General features: G+C 64.6%; 2 protein-coding genes across 2 annotated transcripts in view; one reads left to right on the top strand and one right to left on the bottom strand.

Annotated features, from left to right (window-relative positions):
- Positions 1-1,155: 1,155 nt before the first annotated feature.
- On the top strand, positions 1,156-8,696 carry PANK4 (pantothenate kinase 4). Its single transcript, XM_025381869.1, has 11 exons — positions 1,156-1,209; positions 1,654-1,809; positions 2,895-3,007; positions 3,274-3,361; positions 4,386-4,537; positions 5,592-5,647; positions 5,880-5,929; positions 6,430-6,534; positions 7,091-7,191; positions 7,333-7,401; positions 8,176-8,696. The coding sequence occupies exons 1-11, from the start codon at positions 1,156-1,158 to the stop codon at positions 8,387-8,389; spliced, it is 1,158 nt and encodes a 385-aa protein (XP_025237654.1). The 3' UTR covers positions 8,390-8,696.
- Positions 8,697-11,605: 2,909 nt separating this feature from the next.
- The window catches only part of PLCH2 (phospholipase C eta 2), a 29,090-nt gene continuing 23,244 nt past the window's right edge, over positions 11,606-17,451 (bottom strand). Inside the window, exons 20-22 of the mRNA XM_025398152.1 lie at positions 17,251-17,330; positions 14,666-14,963; positions 11,606-13,216 (exon numbers count right to left, since the gene is read on the bottom strand). Coding sequence (XP_025253937.1) covers positions 11,925-13,216; positions 14,666-14,963; positions 17,251-17,330 — 1,670 coding nt within the window. The 3' untranslated portion in view covers positions 11,606-11,924. The remainder of the gene's footprint in view (positions 13,217-14,665; positions 14,964-17,250; positions 17,331-17,451) is intronic.

Below are 17,451 nucleotides of genomic sequence, written 5' to 3'. Positions count from 1 at the left end.
GTGGCTGCCCTCCAGAAGCCAGAGTCTCCCCTGGTTGAAGCCAGGATGCATCTCAGTCCGGGGGTGGGGACAAGAGGCTGAAGGTCTCTGCCAGACCTGGGGGTCAACCAAAGGATGAAGCCCAGACTCCCAGAGCCCCTCCCGTCCCTCTTCCCCCACCGCGGGACCAGCAGAACTCTCAGCCCTGTACCCAGCACACAGAGACCACTTAATGAAAAAGGGTGTTTCCTGCCCTGCTGGGCTGGCAGCCTGACCTCTGCCCAAGCTGGCCAGGCCTTCCCCTCCCTTCCCTCCATCTGTGACGGTGGTGCCATGTCCACTGTGCTGAAGCAGGTCCCAGGAGACCCCCATCCGTGGCTGTCGGAGTGCCCCAGGCATGGGTCCTCCCTGCTGGTCACTGCTGAGGGTCCCAACGCTGGGCTGGAAGCCCCTGCCTGAGACAGCTGGCCCACCGTAATGGGGGTGGGGAGGATGGGAGCCCCACTCGGCACCACACCCCAAATAGAGTGCTGATAAAGGCCAGCATCCCCTGTAAGAGTTAGGGTAGGGGTTGGGGGCATGTCAAGGGAAGGGCTGGGATCCAAGGCTCAGAGAGAAATGATCACTGGGGCCTGGGACCTGAGCCCACATCTGTGATCTCCCTGGCCCCCACATGCGGATGACAGAGGTTCATAGACGGAGGGTCCCCCCACCCTGGCCAGACAGTGCTTACAGAGCTAGGGCACCAGATGGGGAGGTGCTGGCACAGGGGCAGTGCAACAAGGCCAGGGCCACAGTAAGGGCCAAGCATCTGCAGGCCAGTGGGACAAGAGAATGGACTTCCAGATCCAGAGTCCCAGAGCTGCCGGCCCCCACCCAGGGCTTCTTAGGTAACCGACAACCAGCAGCCCCCTCCCACCCCCCACCACCCCGGCAGTGTGGCCCAGACCCCAGCCCCCCACAGGCCCTAATCTGCTTCAGGAGCAAGCAAGCTGCCATCCCACAAAGCCCCCAGCACTGCCCCAGGCTGCTGCTCCCCCTGGACTCTGCTCCCCGCAGAAGGCATATTGACCCCACCCTGTGTCTGTTTGGGGAGCCCCAAAGATCAACCAGGCCACCCCCTCAATAACCAGATGGGGAAAAAGGCAAAAAGTCAGCCCAGGACCCCAGCGAGTTATGTGGAGCTGCCAGACTAGCCGGGAGGGGAGCTGGGACGCTTTTCGGTACAAAGTGGGTCTTTCCCAGCAGTGGAAGAGCAGATCCGCGTGCATGCTCTATGGCAGGGACCTGAGGAAGTGCTTGTGGCCAGCGTGAGGGCCAGATAAGCAAAGCAGGTGCCCGACCTGGGTGGGTGAGGCTGCCCACCTGCCCTTGCCCAGGGTTCTCTCCAGACTCTGCCTCCACCTGGCAGCTGGGCCCTCGGTTTCCATGGGCCTCAGTTTGCCTCCCTGTCCAATGGGCATGATGATGAAGCCTCAGGATGGTGTGGCCACACCCGAGTGCACACTCAGTCCCCTCCTGAGGCTGCCACATCAGCCCCAGAAGTGAGAGGAATGGGGCACACCCCCGGGGGTGGGAGGACAGCGATNTCTATTAGAGTGGAAGATTCTGAGCGTGGCTTAGGTGGTTCTGAACTGTGGTGACGTTTCCACCCTGCCACTGCCTGTCTTCCAGTTTGACTTGCTGGAAATGGACCGGCTGGAGAGGCCACTGGTCAACCTGCCGCTCCTCCTGGACCCGCCCTCCTATGTGCCCGACACGGTGGACCTCACCGACGACGCTCTGGCCCGAAAATACTGGCTCACCTGCTTCGAGGAGGCCCTGGACGGGGTGAGGGCTCTGGGTGCCGACTAGAGGATTCCGAGGCCGCGGCCTGGGCTAACCTTCCAAGGCTCCCGGGGGCAAAGACAAGGTGGCGAAGTGGGACAGGGCGGTGTTTTCCAGAAACCCCTTGATCTCCGTCTGAGTGTGAGGGGGGCGGTTTCTGTTTCTCAGGCAAAAATACCGCTCTTGGTCACTTGGTGGGTCGGTTAGGACGTGACGTCGAGGCACATTTTGTCAGCTATTACATTTCTTCAGAAAGTAGTTTAGTAGACTTTTCCGCTCCACCTGAGGTGCAGGAGGCCCTGTGGGACCCTGACTTTGAGGGTGGGGTGAGGCTCAGCCCCAACAAGCTCCGGTGAGGCCACCTGGGGGCTCCTGCGTCCCACCTCCAAGGCCGGGGTGGTCCAGTGGAGCACATGCCAGGGCCGGGGAGCCCCAGTAGCAACACGCATTCATCATGAAGCCCTCGCAGAGGCCGGGTGCTGCCGGGGTTTGTCCTGAGGGAAGAGTCCCAGCCCTGCCAGGACCCGGAGTGAGCTCTGGGCATCCAGAGCCCCGTGGCCCTGGCACAGGGTGGGGCTTGAGTCCCAGGACATGGGTCTCAGCCTCGGGTTTCCTGAGTGGTGAGGAGCCAGGGTCACTCCTGCTCCTGCCTCCCAGGGCAGCTGGGAGGGGCGAATGCCAAAGGGAAGCCTCAGGGGACTGTGAACTGTCACCGTCAGCCTTTCCTGTTCCAGTAGGAGCTGCCCTGACCACAGCCCGGGCAGCCCCCACCCTGCCCCAAGTCCCCCACAGCAGGCCCTAACCCTGCCCTGGGCAGCCCCCCACAGCTACTTCCTACCCTGCCTCAAGCAGCCCCCGACAGCTGGCTCCCACCCTGCTCTAGGCCCCCTTTAGCCGCCCCAACCCGGCCCTGGGCAGCCCCCCACGGCCAGCCCCCACCCTGCCTCAGGCCCCCTGTAGCTGTCCCCGACCATGGCCTGGGCAGCGCTTAACAGGCAGCCCCCACTCTGCCCCGAGCCCCCGGCTGTCCCATGAGGAATTCCCAAGCAGCAGGGCCATGCTTGGCTGACCCCTCCTGTCGCGGGCAGGTAGTGAAGCGCGCAGTGGCGAGCCAGCCAGACTCCGTGGATGCAGCTGAGAGGGCGGAGAAGTTCCGACAGAAGTACTGGAACAAGCTTCAGACCCTGAGACAGCAGCCCTTGTAAGTGCCCAGCATCCTGGTGTGTGACTGCCTCTTCTGCCCAGAGGGCCCCTGCACCTCTGAGAAAGTGGCTGTGATGCTGGCATTTGGACCCCAGCTGGCTGGGAGTGGGTGTGGGCCCCGGTGGCACAGTCCCCCCGGGCCCCACCTCAAGCAGCGTTTGCACTGCCGGGCTCCCGAGGACATCCGTGGCGCAGCCCAGGATGTGCAGATGGGCGGGTGTTCGGCCTGTCCTGCTCAGCACCCTCTGCCATGTCTGTCCCCAGCGCCTATGGGACCCTGACCGTGCGCAGCCTGCTGGACACCAGGGAGCACTGTCTGAACGAGTTCAACTTCCCAGACCCCTACTCCAAAGTGAGTGCAGTGTGCCCTGGCCTTCCGCTCGCTCCTGTCCCCATCCCGCTGGCGCCGTGGGTCCTGTCTCTCTCCCGCTGACTTGGGGCGTCCTGTTCTCTCTGAGGCCGTGCAGGTTTGGTAGCAGCCCCACCTCCGGCACTGGCACCACACTAGCCAGGGCCTCTGTTGGCAGCGTCTGCTGAGGAGCTGTGTTACCCCCACAGATGCTGGCGCCAGTTAGGGGTGGGGACCGCTGTGACTGGAGAAGAGGCGTGTGAGCCCCGTGTGGACATGTGTTCCTGAGAGACACAGGCTGCTTGTCTGCAGGAGCCGAGGGCCTCCCAGCTTCTGCGAGGGTGGGCGATTGTGGTTGGGGACTGCTTGCCTCTCCTGGGGCACCCTCGCTGCCTCCTAGGAGGCTGGGCAGTGACCAGAGACCTCTTACCCCGGCAATGTGCAGGGCCATGGGAGCCCTCTGAGATGGGCCTTTCTGGGCATCCATCTTGCTTCCTCAGGTCTGGCGGCCAGAGCCCTCCTTGGCCCCTTCTGCCAGGAGGCAGCGGGCAGCAGCAGAGGCATGGACTTCTCCCTCCCCTTCTGGGAATGGCCCGCGCCACGCCTCCCCCTCCCCCTCACACACCAAGCCTTGTGATAGGGAAAGTCTGGGTGTTGAGGGTTTTGAGGCCAGGGCTGTGGGTACCCGTGGGGGCCTTGTCCTCCACCTGCCCTCCACCCGTGTCCTCCCCTTCACCCACTGCTGTCACGTGGGGGCTGAAGCTGTCCTGGGCCTCTCTTCAGAGCCCTGTGCAGCTGCGCGCTGGCCGCTGTCCCGGGGCCGATAGGCTTGTGCCTGGTGGGCTTCCGGTTGGGCCTGAGTCTGTGCTCCTGAGGGGTGTGGTGTGGAACAGGCTGGGCCTGGCGGGTGTCCGGGATGGTGCTCTGCCGAGGGCCTGTGGAGACGCGGCCTGGCGGAAAGCCAGGAGCAGCCCTGTGGGCTGAGGCCATGTCTCCGCTCAGGCCTGGCGTCTGGCATTTTCCGCAGGTGAAGCAGCGGGAGAATGGCGTGGCACTGAGGTGCTTCCCCGGGGTCGTGCGCTCCCTGGACACGCTGGGCTGGGAGGAGCGGCAGCTGGCGCTGGTGAAAGGCCTCCTGGCGGGGAACGTCTTCGACTGGGGGGCCAAAGCTGTGTCTGAGTAGGTGTCTGCGGGCTCGGGGCGGGCTCTGCAGCCTGCGGGTCCCTGTCCTGCCCCAGGCTTGCGTGCAAGGAGGTGGAGCGGGTCCCTCAGGGGTTGTGTAGCACTTGGTGGCTTGGTGGCTCGGGGCTTTGGGGCCCAGGGAGTGCACATGGCAGCAGCCCCAGGGGCTGTGCAGGGCCCAGCGCCCTTGTCTGTCCCCTCAGGCTCTGAGGATGCCCCTTCCTTAAGCACAGATGCTGAGGAGGCCTAGGGGTGTGGCTCCCGAAATACGGGGCTGACATTTTCTATTGTCAGAATCCAAATTCACGTTTCCTACATGTGGTAGGAATTAAACATTTCTGATGTGATGATCAAAGGGTGCTTTGCAAAGGAGTTCCCTAGACTGGCCTATGGGACAGGCAGGTGTCTAAAGCCCAGGGCTCTGAATCTTGGAAATGAACCATTCCCACCGTAATTTACCTTCACTCCCGAAGAAGCTGCTTCCAGTCTCTGAGCCTCCCCAGGCGGCCACACCATGTCTTGTGGTCCCTGCTTGTTTTACATGTGGGGCTGGAGGGAGATGCCTGGGTTCCCGGCCCTCCCTGGGTTCCACTCGTGTCTCCAGACATAGACAAGAATGCTGCCCCCAACCGTGGCTGCCCTTCTGGGACACAGGTCCCTCCCGCAGCCTGTTGGGAGCGTTTGAGGAGGGTCCTGACCCATGGGCTTGGCCTTGTGGCCGGGGTCTCCCACACCGCCCGCGTGGGCGCCGAGCACGGGGACACTGCAGCTGCCAGTCACCGATGGGCTTCCCTGGTCCCATGGCTCTGAGTCCACCTTAAGAAACAGCCTGCGCTCTCTCAGACCTTTGCTCGGTGGCCCCCTGAGCCTTCTGCTGATCACCGCCTATCAAGAATGCTGCATCTGTTCTGCCTGGGAGCGACTGGGGTCTTCACATTGAGCAGCTGCCTCTGTCCCGCCTGGGAGGGATTTGGGGTCTTCACGTTGAGCACTCTGGCCGAAGGTTTTCGTTCTGTTTTTTCTTGACTTTCTTTTCTCCTCCTGCATGCAGTGTCCTTGAATCCGACCCCTACTTTGGGTTTGAAGAAGCAAAGAGGAAGTTACAAGGTACGGATGGCCAAGTAACCTGCGCCTTGAGCTGGGGCCGTGCCTGAGCGTTCTCTGCAACAGCGAAAGCAGTTGCGGTCAGGGTCCAGGCACCTCCCCTGCTCGAGGCTCTGTCAGCCAGGCTCGGGGGCGGGGAGAACTTGCTTCCTGGAGAGACGAACCCCTGAAGATGCGTCTCCTAACCCCTGACCTGGCGCGCCGAGCTGACCGTGTGTTCCTCCCTCTCTCTCAGAAAGACCGTGGCTCGTGGATTCCTACAGCGAGTGGCTTCAGAGGTTAAAGGTATGTGGAGGGGCTTCCCGCCTCTGCCCCTGGGGACACAGCGTGGGGCCCAGGGGCGGGTGGTCACTGGAGGGAGGTAGGCATGGGCGGCCTCCGGAGGCCCTCCCCTCCTGTTAGAGTCTTACAGTTCTGCGGGCCGAGGCCTCAGCGTCCCCTGCTCCACATGACTCCTGTCATGACCACTTCTTAGGTCACCTGCTCTAGGCAAAAAGCCTTGCCAGAAGAGACAGTCACTGGCCCCTGCAGGCTGATCCATCCCCGGTGCCTCTGGGGCCCTGAAGTCCTGGTCTCGGTCCCTGCAGGGGAGCCCATCCCCGATGCCTCTGGGGCCCTGAAGCCCCTGGTCTCGGCCCCTGCAGGGCAGCCCATCCCCGGTGCCTCTGGGGCCCTGAAGCCCCCGGTCTCGGCCCCTGCAGGGCAGCGGGGCGGGCGGCAGGGGTGGGGTCTGACTCGCTTGGATGCACCTGTTCCCAACTGAACGTCCTGGTTTTGTCTTACAGGGGCCCCCTCATAAATGTGCCTTAATTTTCGCAGATAACAGTGGAATAGACATCATTTTGGGAGTCTTCCCCTTTGTCAGGGAGCTACTCCTTAGAGGGACTGAGGTGAGTGGCGAGATGGTGGGTGGGGCCCTTCCCCTGGGCTTCTCTGCTCTTGGTGGGGTTGGCGCCGCCCTGGGCCTCTGGCGGTGGTCGGGCTCCTCCAGATGCAGCAGGTAGGTGCAGGTGGCAGCGTGTGGGAGGCGGCCCAGAGCCCTCATATGCTGGGGTGGAGGCTCCCAGCCCCCCGGGCTCAGGCCGAGGGTCCATGTGCTGAAGCCCAGGGCTGAGGCCAGGCTCCTGGAAGCGTGCGCCCAGCAAGGAGGCTTTGGGACTGTGACTTCATGCCAATTGGAGACAGGCAGGTCCCAAGGGCAGGCTGTAAACTCGGTTCTGCCCCTCGGCTTGGCTCCCTCCCAGGGGCCACAGAGTGGCAAGGTCAGGCAAGGTCCCTGCTCCTCAGCAGCGGGTGGCTGGCCAGGCCCGCAGAGCACAGCACCCTCACCCAGGCCCGCTGGGCACAGCACCCTCACCCAGGCCAGCCACTTGAAGGCTGGGGTGCACACAGGCACCATGCTGGGCCGGCACAGGTTCCTAAAGAGCCTGGGCCCTCCTCCTGCAGGTCATCCTGGCGTGCAACTCAGGCCCCGCCCTGAATGACGTGACCCACAGCGAGTCTCTCATCGTGGCAGAGCGCATCGCGGGCATGGACCCTGTCGTGCAGTGAGTGTTGGCGGATGGTGCTGGGGGGGCCTTGATGGGGAGGGGCACCAGCTGGGCAGAGTGGGCCACGAGGATTGTCACTGAACTGGGAGCTCCCGGGGGCCACCCTCCTGGGGGCGCTGACCACCTTGTGTCTGGCAGCTCCGCGCTCCGGGAAGAGAGGCTGCTGCTGGTGCAGACGGGCTCCAGCTCCCCGTGCCTCGACCTCAGGTAACCCCGCACCCTGCACCTGCTCTCTCCCTCCTGGGCTCCATGCCCTGTGTGCCGTGCACCTGCACCCAGGCACATGTGGGACACCGGCCTCAGGACTGCCCCTACGGCCTCTCCTGACCCCAGGCTCGGACTGCCCTCAGGAGGCGACAGAGATGCCATCCCCCAAGGTGGCCTGGGGAGAGTGAATGGATTCAGGGTCTGAGGTGGCTACACCTGGGCTGGGTTGGGGGACTTGGGGCAGGAGGGGCTGATGTCCCTGTGGCCACTCAGCTGAGGCTGAGGGCGACCTGGGCAGCTGCCCAGTGTCTGTCACCTCTGTGTCCCGCAGAGACAGCAGGCTCTGCTTCTGTGGTTCTGGAGGCCCTTAGTCGATTGTATGTGGTGCTCTCTGTCCTGCTGATTGCAGAGAAAGGAACCCTTTAAATGAGCGGGTTCTGAGTGCTGGGGCCACTGGTCTTCTCTGCTTGGTGGGATTCTCCAGTGCTGGCTTCATCTGTGCTCCAGTCCCACCTCACCAACAGGGAGGGCATGAAGGTGACAAAGAATCAGCCCCTAGAGTTCGAGGGAGATCTCGGGCAGTTTCCCGGCTGCAGCTGCTCTGGCCCTGCGGGAGCTGCTGCTCTGAGGAGGCCCCGGGCTGAGGCTGGGTTTGGAGGCCCCCACATCAGGGATTGAGGGGTAGGGGTTTCGGCCTTCACGTTGGTCGCTGCCCTGTATGGGAGGTGGGGTCTGGGGTTCACTCGTCTAGTCTTTCTCTCTTCCTCCCCAAAGCCGCCTGGATAAGGGGCTGGCCGCACTGGTGCGGGAGCGTGGCGCGGACCTGGTGGTCATTGAGGGCATGGGCCGTGCTGTCCACACCAACTACCACGCGGCCCTGTGCTGTGAGAGCCTCAAGCTGGCCGTCATCAAGAACGCGTGGCTGGCCGAGCGGCTGGGCGGCCGGCTCTTCAGCGTCATCTTCAAGTATGAGGTCCCGGCCGAGTGAGGCACCGCGGCCGCCGGATGGTTCCGCTTGTCACTTGTCAGGAATGTGTTTTTGCCACCACAGGGGAACTACGTTCAAAGCAACATATTTATATCGCACTACCGTGACACGGCACGTACGCCGCAGCCCGCACGGATGCGTGTGGCCGAGAGGCGCGATGCAGCTTTGTCCTGGGAGACATTCGTATTGGAATCTATTTAACTGCTACAGAACCTTTTATATATATGTATAAATAGAGAGATCTATCCAGGTATGTCTGACGGGACGCAGCGCCGTGGGCATGCACCAAATAGAGTTTTTAAAAGAGGCCGGAGCCGCCTGCGCTGTTTTGTTTTGGAGCAGGAGCCTCTCCCGACTCTTCCCGTGTGGGGAGCCCAGAGCGGGAGCCCTTCCCTGCGCTGCTTCTAGACCTCGTGGGCACCGAGCGCCAGCTGCCCCACAGACCCGGGCCCCTGTGTCTCTCACTGCTCCCGCCGGGCCAGAAGAGCCGCCCTCGTCCCTCCAGTGCCCTCCCGCTGCGCCTGCAGGACGTGTGGGTGCTGAGCAGCACTCCTGACTCAAGTGCCTGGGAAAGGAGCCCTCGGCATCGATCGCCCTCAAGGGTTCTCAGGCAGCCGGGCGCTGACGCGGCCCCTGCTAGGAACTGTGCGGACCGTGTGGGTTTTGTTGCTAATGGCCTTGGGACCAGGCTCCCCGGGGCCCTGTTCTGTGGCTAGGGTGGGCATGGCTGGGGGGAGCTGGCAGCAAGGAGGCCTGCTGGTCCTGGCCCCTGGGAGCTCCAAGGCGCCTGGGGGTCACTCCTGTCTCAGCCCAGATGTGGGATTGAGACCACACAGCCTTGTAGAGAGGACAGGAGGGCGCAGAGCTTGCGGAGGCCCTGCTGAGGTGGGCTGGCTGCAGGCCCCCGGCTTTGACTTCATGTGGCGGGAGCTGTTCCTTTGACTTCATGGTGCTGAGCTGCTGGGCAGGCCCTGAGGAGGCTGAGCTGCTACCTTGCCCCCCGCCCCCCCCACTAGGGTCCCCCAGATCTGGAAGCTTCACTGAGACCCCCAAGCATAGGCTGTCCTAGGCCAAGGAGGTGGGGTGGCATGGACCACCTTCCAGACAGCTTTGCTTGGTGGTCTGGAACCTGCAGAGGCTAAGACACCTCCCCCATGGAGACCTGGCCTGCCCAGAGGTGCCCAGTGGCCATTTCTGGACCCCACGGTGGTGTCTCTTCATGGCCTACCCTTGGAGTCTGCGTGGAGCCTGAGGCCCAGCCCTCATGCAGCGGCCACCAAGGGGGCTCCTGTCCTGTCCTGAGGTTGACTGTCCACCTGGCTCCAGCTTCTCCCTCCTGTGGGTCCCCAGGGCAGAGGCCCAGCCCCCAGGATCCCATCGGCCCTCACCACTTTCTGGCCCTCAGGCCCTGCTCTCTGATGGAGAAGCCCTCCCAGCCTGCATCTCTGGCCTTCCCTGGCACTCCTCAGCCCCTCCAGCTCTTGCTACCATCCTGGCCCCCCTCACTGGTGGTGGATGGCAGCAGTGGCCTGGCCGCTCTGGGCACCCGGGTGTGTGACTGCCCGGCCTGACATCCACAGGGCTTGACCCCAGGGTTGGAGAGTCCATCTGTGCTGGGGGACGCACCCACTGCAGAGGTTTGGCCAGAGCCTGGCCCAGACAGGATCCCCAGGAGGAGGTGGGGGATGCACAGAGGCCTGGGAGGACAGAGCCAGGACAAGGACACCAGGGTTCAGCCCAGGCTGGTGAGCCCCTGCACACTCCCACGCAGGGCCTGCTGGCCTGCCTGTGGCCCTGGCCTCAGCTCCCCTCCTACACAAGAGGCCACCCAGCCTATGAGCCAGGCACCCCTGTGCCTCCGGGTAACCCTAGCCTCTGTGACCCCAGCTGGAGCAGGCGGGCTCTGGCCTCCGCCTTGCTCCCTTGACGTGGCCATTTCGACTGCGCTTTTCTCAAGACACGATCTGGCCCCAGGCTCTCAGCCCCTCCTTGACTCCCGCAGACCCCCAGCTGGCTCCTCAAGCCCTACTCTGCCCACAGCACCACTCAGGGGCTCACTGGGAGGCCTCGGTCATCAGGCTGCTGTCATTGTCACCGCCAGGGGCTCTGTGAGTCCCCCATCCCAGAACTGAGACTCCTCAGGCTCAGGTGCCGCCCTGGGTCCCAGGCAACCAGCTCACCACACCCCTGCTCTCGGTGGGGCCACAGCTGCCCGCACGCAAGCGTCCCGGGGCTCGAGGATGGCGATGTCTTGCCAGGCTGTCTCTGAGGGGCCTGGTGGGGCTCGGGGGAGGGGAGCACCAGTGGCCCCTCTGCCTGCCTGAGTTGGGGAAGTGATGACAGCAGTTCCTGTGGCCGCCCACAATCCCTGCCAGTGCAGGAACATGATGAGGGCAGAGCAACCCCCCAGAACTTCCCCAGCACCCCAGGATTCCAGCCTCCGGGCCTCATGCCCACCTTCCCAAGGGCCCTGCCTAGGTGCAACGCAGCCAGGGATGAGACGGAACACCGCGACAGCAGCACTCATCCGGGTGGTGGGCTGGGCAGGCCTCTTGGGCAGCAGCAGGTGGTGGAGCCTCACGGGGCAGGACACTCCCTGACCTCCTTGGCCACGGGGTGGGCCACACCCACTCCCATTGTTGGGGCAGCAGAGGATGAGCTGCAGCACAGGCTTCTGGAGGCCCAGCCAGTACCCCAGCCTCTCCAGGGTAGGGCCTTTCTGGAACCACCATCCTCCAAGACTGCAGGCAGAGCAGCCTGCAGGGTCGGGGGGCCGGCGGCCCGGGGTTAGGGTCTGTGCCCTGAGGAGCAGGCTTTGCAGCCCACCCTGGGAGCCCATCCAGCTCAGCCCTCTGAGGACGGGCCAGGTCTTTTCTTGGGGTGTCCTTTGGGCCTGGCACAGGCTCTGACAGACACCTGGTGTCGCACATGAGGCTGAGCGAGCGGGAAGCCCGTGCATGCTGGTGAGCACGTTTATTGGAACCACATTCGGGAGTTTACAGAGGCTTAGGCCTGGTGCAGAGGGCAGCATGGTCGCAGCAAGGCAGATGCAGCCTTCAAGGCGAGGCCCAGATAGCATCCTGAGCAGCCCTGGTGCCTCACAAGCACCCCAGCCTGTGCCGTGGCCAGGTCAGCCGCATCTCCCAGGGCAGGCTCAGGACAGGTGTGCACAGATGCACACCACACACACCCGGGGCGAAAAGCCAGGTAAAAATGGAAAGGGACTTGGTATCATTTTAATATTGTATAAGTTTTGCTTCTAAAAATTTAAATATTTCTGTATGGATCGATCTTAAAACACCGGAAAATCTGCCTGGCGGGGCCAGCCTCGACCCCCTCCTGTGGGCCCCAGGCCAGCAGCTTCAGCCTTTCCTCCCCCGGGAGCAGGGGCAGGAGGGAGGCAGGGGCCGAGGGGACACAGGGCAGCCAGGGACACAGTTTTGGGGGCCTGGCTGCCCTGTTTCCTGAGCAAACACGACACGCCCACCCCTGTCCTGGGCCTCCAGAGTCCCCCAGGTTCCCACCACTGAGGTGGTCAGAGGCGGAGCAGGACCAGGTTTTCCGCGGCCGCGGATGCTGACCCAGGGGCTCCCTTGGAGGGTGCTGGCGCATCCACACCGCCCTCGTGGCCCACAGAGCAGGCGCCCTCGGGGGTGCCCCGCTCCTCCTCTGGGGGTCCCTGCCGGCCCAGGTCCTGTAGTCTCTGCTGCCGCTCCTGGGCCTGGCGGGCCCGACTGGCAATGGCACGCACACGGCTCTGGCTGCGGGAGGAAGAGCGCCGCAGAAAACCGGGGCCCCCCGCCACCCCCTCCCCAGCCGGGCCCAGGCTGGTGGGTGACGTGATGTCTCCGGCCTGCTGGAAGACCGTGAGCCAGCGCAGCTGCTCCGTCAGGGCGTCCCGGCTCACCCCTGGCCGCGACACCCGCCGTGTCCCTCCCGGGAGGCCCAGGCTGTGGCTCAGGCTGCGGGAGCCGCCCTCAAAGCTAGGGCCAAAGTCATCAGCAGTGAGGTCCCCCAGGCTCTTGGACTTGGCAGCCACGGGGCAGTCCTGCAGGCCCACCAGGGAGTGGCAGCCCCAGGGCGGCCGGAGCGGGAGGCCAGGCATCCGTGGGGCCAGGGGCCTGGGCCGCAGTTCGTCAGGCGTGGGAGGCCGCTGGCCCGCAGCCCGCAGGTTGGGGTTGGATTTGCTTTTGGTCACAGGTGGCAGGTCTGGGCGGGCAGCTGAAGCTGAGTGGGGCCTGGGGGGCAGGCGTCCCACGTGGGCTCCGAGGAGGCTTTCGCGGCTGCGGCCCAGGCCCAGGCTGGGCAGGGAGAGGTCAATGACAGTGTCGCCAGACGACATGCTGGAGGAGGAGGAAACGCTGTCTCGGTGGCCACATGGCTCCAGCCGCTGCCACAGCCGGTCACTGGCCGTGGCATCAAAGTACACGGCAGGGGCTGGAAAGGGACCAGCCAGGGGCCGCCATCCTCCCAGGGGCTCTGTGGGCACCTGACCCTCACTCTTCACCCTTCTAATCACGGGCAGGTGGCCCGGGGTCCGGGGCTGGCTCCTGCCGTCCGACTGGCTGCTGGGGGCCCCCTCGTATGCCCCGCCGGGACGCTTGCCATTGCACGGCCGAGGCCTGCTGTCTCGGTGTTCCTCAGTGTTCTCTGGGGGGCTTGTCACATCGGCTCCCGGTCCTGTGGGGTATGGGGGCCGTTCCTGAGAAGAGCTGGTGGGGACGGCCGCTGGTGGCGTGGGGCCAGGGCCTGGGGCGGGCTCCTCGGCAATGGTTTCCAGGCTGCACGGTGGAGGGAGCGGCCGCTGCGTGGAGAGGGGGCGGGTGTCTGTGGGGAGGTAGGGGAGTGAGAGCGAGAGAGAGCCAGAGGGAGAAGCAGAAGAGAGAAAGAGAGGAAGACAGGGAGAGAGGCGGAGAGGAGTTGAATCAGGGTGGTGTCCCCAGTACCCTGTGCCGAGGGTCGCCGGGCCCAGCTCCCACCCCGAGGCATCCCCCGGGCGCGGCACACTCAGTGTCCCCACCCTGCTGCTGGTGAGGCCCAGTCCATGCCCTGTGCCACACATGGGGCCCTCCTGGGGCTGGGACAGCACGGGACAGCAGGGCTGGGCCCCGTTACCTGTCGCTCGCCGCTCTCAGTTCCTAACTACGGAGGCAGCGTGGGTGGGGGCAGAAAGGAAAGCTCGGTCAGGGTGTCTGGAGGGGCAGGGTGGTGTGGGGTGGGCTCCATGTATGTCCCTCCCTCAGGGCCCAGGGAATCCACTCCACACAGCACTCGGCAAGCTCCAGGCGTCCCAGGGACGCAGGAGACGCCCAGCAGCTGCACTACCTGCCCACATCAGACTTCCCAGGAGGGACCCCTGGAGCCTGCCCTGGAGGGCAGTGGGAATGGGATGGGACGTGGCCCCCAGTACCCAGGAAGGGCATCAGTCGCCAGCCGCCCGGGAGGTGAGTTTGAGGAAGCGCCCAGTCAGAGGGGCCCAGCATGTCAGGCCACACTCCTGGTCCCGGACCCTCAGCAAGAGCAGCTGGTTCTTTCCAGCCTGTCGGGCCTCAAACCAGCTCCACCCCAAGTCCCAGGGCCTCAAGGTCAGACAGGAGGGCTGGGGCTACCGGCCACAGGCAAGCCAAGGGAGCAGAGTGCCACGGAGACAGTGCCACGGAGACAGAGCCACGAGCACACGAGACGATGCCGTCTACGCAGAAGCAGCAGCAGGTGACCCAGGCCCAGCCATGCCAGGGGTGTGCGGGAGGACCGCGCAGGGCAGGAGGGGCTTACCGGTGGAGAACATGGGGGATTTACTCCTGATCTCCTCCAGCTTTTGAGCAAACAAGGCACTCATCTCTCCCTGCAGGGCCCCCGGTTGCCTGCAGGCACCCTCAGGCCAGTGGGGGGACCTTTCAGGGATGCCCAGGCTGTCTGGGCTGCTGGAGTCCGAGGACACGGAGCCGCTACCGCCTGGACCCTGCCTCCAGGCCCCGGGACCCTTGGGGGCCTCTCTGCTTCTCCCTGCGATAGCTTGAGGGTCCAGGCCGCAGCAGGGGGCCCCCAGTGGGTCAGCCCGGGCCCGGGGCTGCTGGCGGATGGCTGCCTGCGTGCTCGCGAGCCCTGGGCTGGGTGGCCGCTCCCTCTGCAGGCCCTCGGTGTTCACGCCGGCGCAGGATCCCACCACACACTTCATGCATGTGGCGGCCATCCCAGCAGCCCCGGGGCCGTCCAGGGCACGCAGGGGCCGCACTCGCACAGGGCTCTTCTCTGTCACTGCAGCTGGTGCCTTACCTCGGGGGCTGCCGCAGCCGGGCCCCTCCTGGGCTGGGGCTTCCAGAGCAGGTCTAGGGCTAGGGGGCACCATGTCGTCCGCCACCCCCTGGGAGCCTGTGTCCTGAGTGCCCAGGACCAGCTCCGGGAAGCCCTTGCGGCCCGGCTTCTGGCTCTTGGTTGGGGCACTGGCTGTGCGCCGCAGAAGCCTCTGGCTAACGGAGGGCCGGGCCGGGGGCCGCCCAGCAGCATGACTGTCCAGTGAGCCGGGCTTTGGGCCTCGGAGGAAGAGGCCTTTTAGGCCCAGAGCCTGCTTGACCTGCAAGAGAAGGAGCCCGCATAGCTGTTGCCAGGGGTCCCAGCCCAGCTGCAGCTGCACCCCCAGGGCCAGCTCTCCAGACCGTGCCACAGACGTGCCGTGCGTGTCTCGGTCCGAGGGGCCGGGCCACCTCAGGCTGGGGGCGTGTGGACACACCTGGGCCTTCAGGAGCAGGGTCCCTAGGGCATTCTGCCTGGGACAGTGGCTGCTACAGATCTAAGTACAGATGGCCCACCCCACCCTCCTGGGCATGTGGGGCCTGTGAGGGGCATGGAGAGAAGGTCCTTCCTCCGGAGGAAAGACCTCAAGTCCCAGCCCGGCCCACCACAGCCTGCACCTGCTCAGAGACCCGCAGCCCCATCGCTGGCAGGGGACACTGGTGTGGCACTCCCTGGTTGCGTGTGCCCCACTCTCAGGCAGGAGTAGCTGGTCTACAGCAGGAGTAACCAGGTGCAGTGGGAGGCGTGCTCACCCAGCCCACGTCCTGCTCACTCTCATGGTGATACTCCTGCCCTGGGAAGTACCACCTCTTCCAGGAAGCCTTCCTGGATTCCCCCAGGCAGCCTTTTCTGGTCTTGCCCTGCCCTCTGCTCATGTGAACCCCCAAGGCCCACAACTGGCTTGCTGACCCCTGAACCCTGCCAAGATGGGCTCAGGCTCCTGGCCCACCAGTACCTGGCCACAGCCAATCTTCCTGGACAGCTAGGTCCAGGCGGTCCCTGCCTGAGCAGAACAGCTGCTGAGAGGGAGGCAGCTGCATCTCCAGGGTGCAGAGGCCAGAGGGGCCCTCACATGCCAGATGCCCCCGAGACCGGCAGCACCCACTCTGCCCCCATGATGAGCCGTGCTTGTGCACAGAGCAGCCCAGGCCCGGCAGGTGGGTCACCTCCCTGCAGGGCACCTTTGGGCAGATGCGTTCAGATGGCCAGCACTTGAATCAGCTTCCTGATTCAAGATTCCAAATCCACGCATTTGGTCACAGTGGCTGGGAAGCCATTTAGAAGCAGATCCGGGATTCCAGCTCGGAGCACCGGCCTCAGGGGTGCCCTCATCCCAGGCACTGGGCATGGTTGGCAAGGACAGGGAAGGAGCGGGAGGGGAACTCAGAACCAGCAGCCTGAGGGTCCGAGAGGGGGGCAGGAGAGAGAAGGAGGGGGATAGGAGGGGCACAGCGGGGGCTCCAGCGGGCTCCCCACCAGGGAAGGGGCTGAGGGAGGGGAGGGAGGATTGAGGAAGAGGAGGAGAGGGGAGGCCAGTGAGAAGGCGGCCACCCAGCTGAACCCTGGATCTGCCTCGTAAATGCCACTCTGGCTGGGGATGGCCAGGGCCCCCAGAGCCATGTCATGATCCACGTCACAAGAGCGACAGTCCCCAAATGCTACCAGGAATCACGGATGCTAATGGGGCATGGCCTGGGCATGCAGGGGTGGCGGGCCGCACTGTCCCGCGCACCGGGTACCTTCAAGGCTCCTAACAGAGCTGGGCTTCTAAAGGTAGAGACTGAGGCCATAGAGAAGCCGACTGCAAGACCAAAGAGACAGAGGGAGCAGGTGAGGCAGCCACAGCAGCGGCATGGGGAGCCCTGCGGCCTGGGGGACGAGGAACAGATGGGTGTATAGACGGCAGAGGCCGGATGGCACTTCTGGGCCCGAGAGCACAGCAGGAGAGTCAGCACTGGGCTTGGGCAGGCCCCTCGTGCTGTGTGAGCAGGGTCCTCCGAGGGCCAACTGCAACCAGCAGGACCCAGAGGGCACTGGGCCTCAGCTGAGAACCAGGGCAGCCGGCTCTGCAGGGCAGCAGGGCCAGCACCAGCACCCCTTCCTGCGGAAGCCGAGTCCCCACTCTGACCTGGGGCAGGGGACAGACATGCTGGGTGTGGAGTGACAGGCAAACCCGGGCAGCTGCCTTCCATGTGACAGCAGGAAGTAGAGGGGTAGGGGGTGAGAGAGGGGAGGGGGCACCACTCAGTCCCTGCTGAGAAGCCAGATGGCAGCACTGTGGGGGTGGAGCCTGCGAGGCCGGCGGGGCAAGGCCCAGAGCACTCGGGACCCGCCCTGCCGGAGATGCCCACAGCCAGCCCTGGGGTCAGAGGTGGGCACTGGTGGCTCAGGAGCCAGACCCCCACAGCACCCCCTCTTGCAGGTAGAGGAGCAGAGGCCCGGGGAGGGGACCCTAGGCCTCACTGCCTGAGTTCAGGACCCAGGCCTGGGGACACATGGGGGTGCATAGGACAAGGGGCTGGTGCGGCCCCTTCCCACGATGGCTGGTGGCAGGGGGTGACACTCACCTTACCACTGATGTCACTGACAGCCACGTGCACGAAGATGGAGGCCTCTTCTATCCCCTCCAGGTACACGTGCCTGTAGCCTGGAGCAGTGTGGGTCAGCAGGGTCATGAGGTCACAGCCTTCCGAGGCCCCCACCTGCTCTGTCCCCCACTCTACTCAAAGGTCCCAAGACCCCAAATACAGCCGACAAACCCAGGCCTG

Source organism: Theropithecus gelada, chromosome 1 (assembly GCF_003255815.1).
Source record: "Theropithecus gelada isolate Dixy chromosome 1, Tgel_1.0, whole genome shotgun sequence".
Taxonomy (NCBI): Eukaryota; Metazoa; Chordata; class Mammalia; order Primates; family Cercopithecidae; genus Theropithecus; species Theropithecus gelada.
This window is presented reverse-complemented; position numbering and strand designations above follow the sequence as displayed.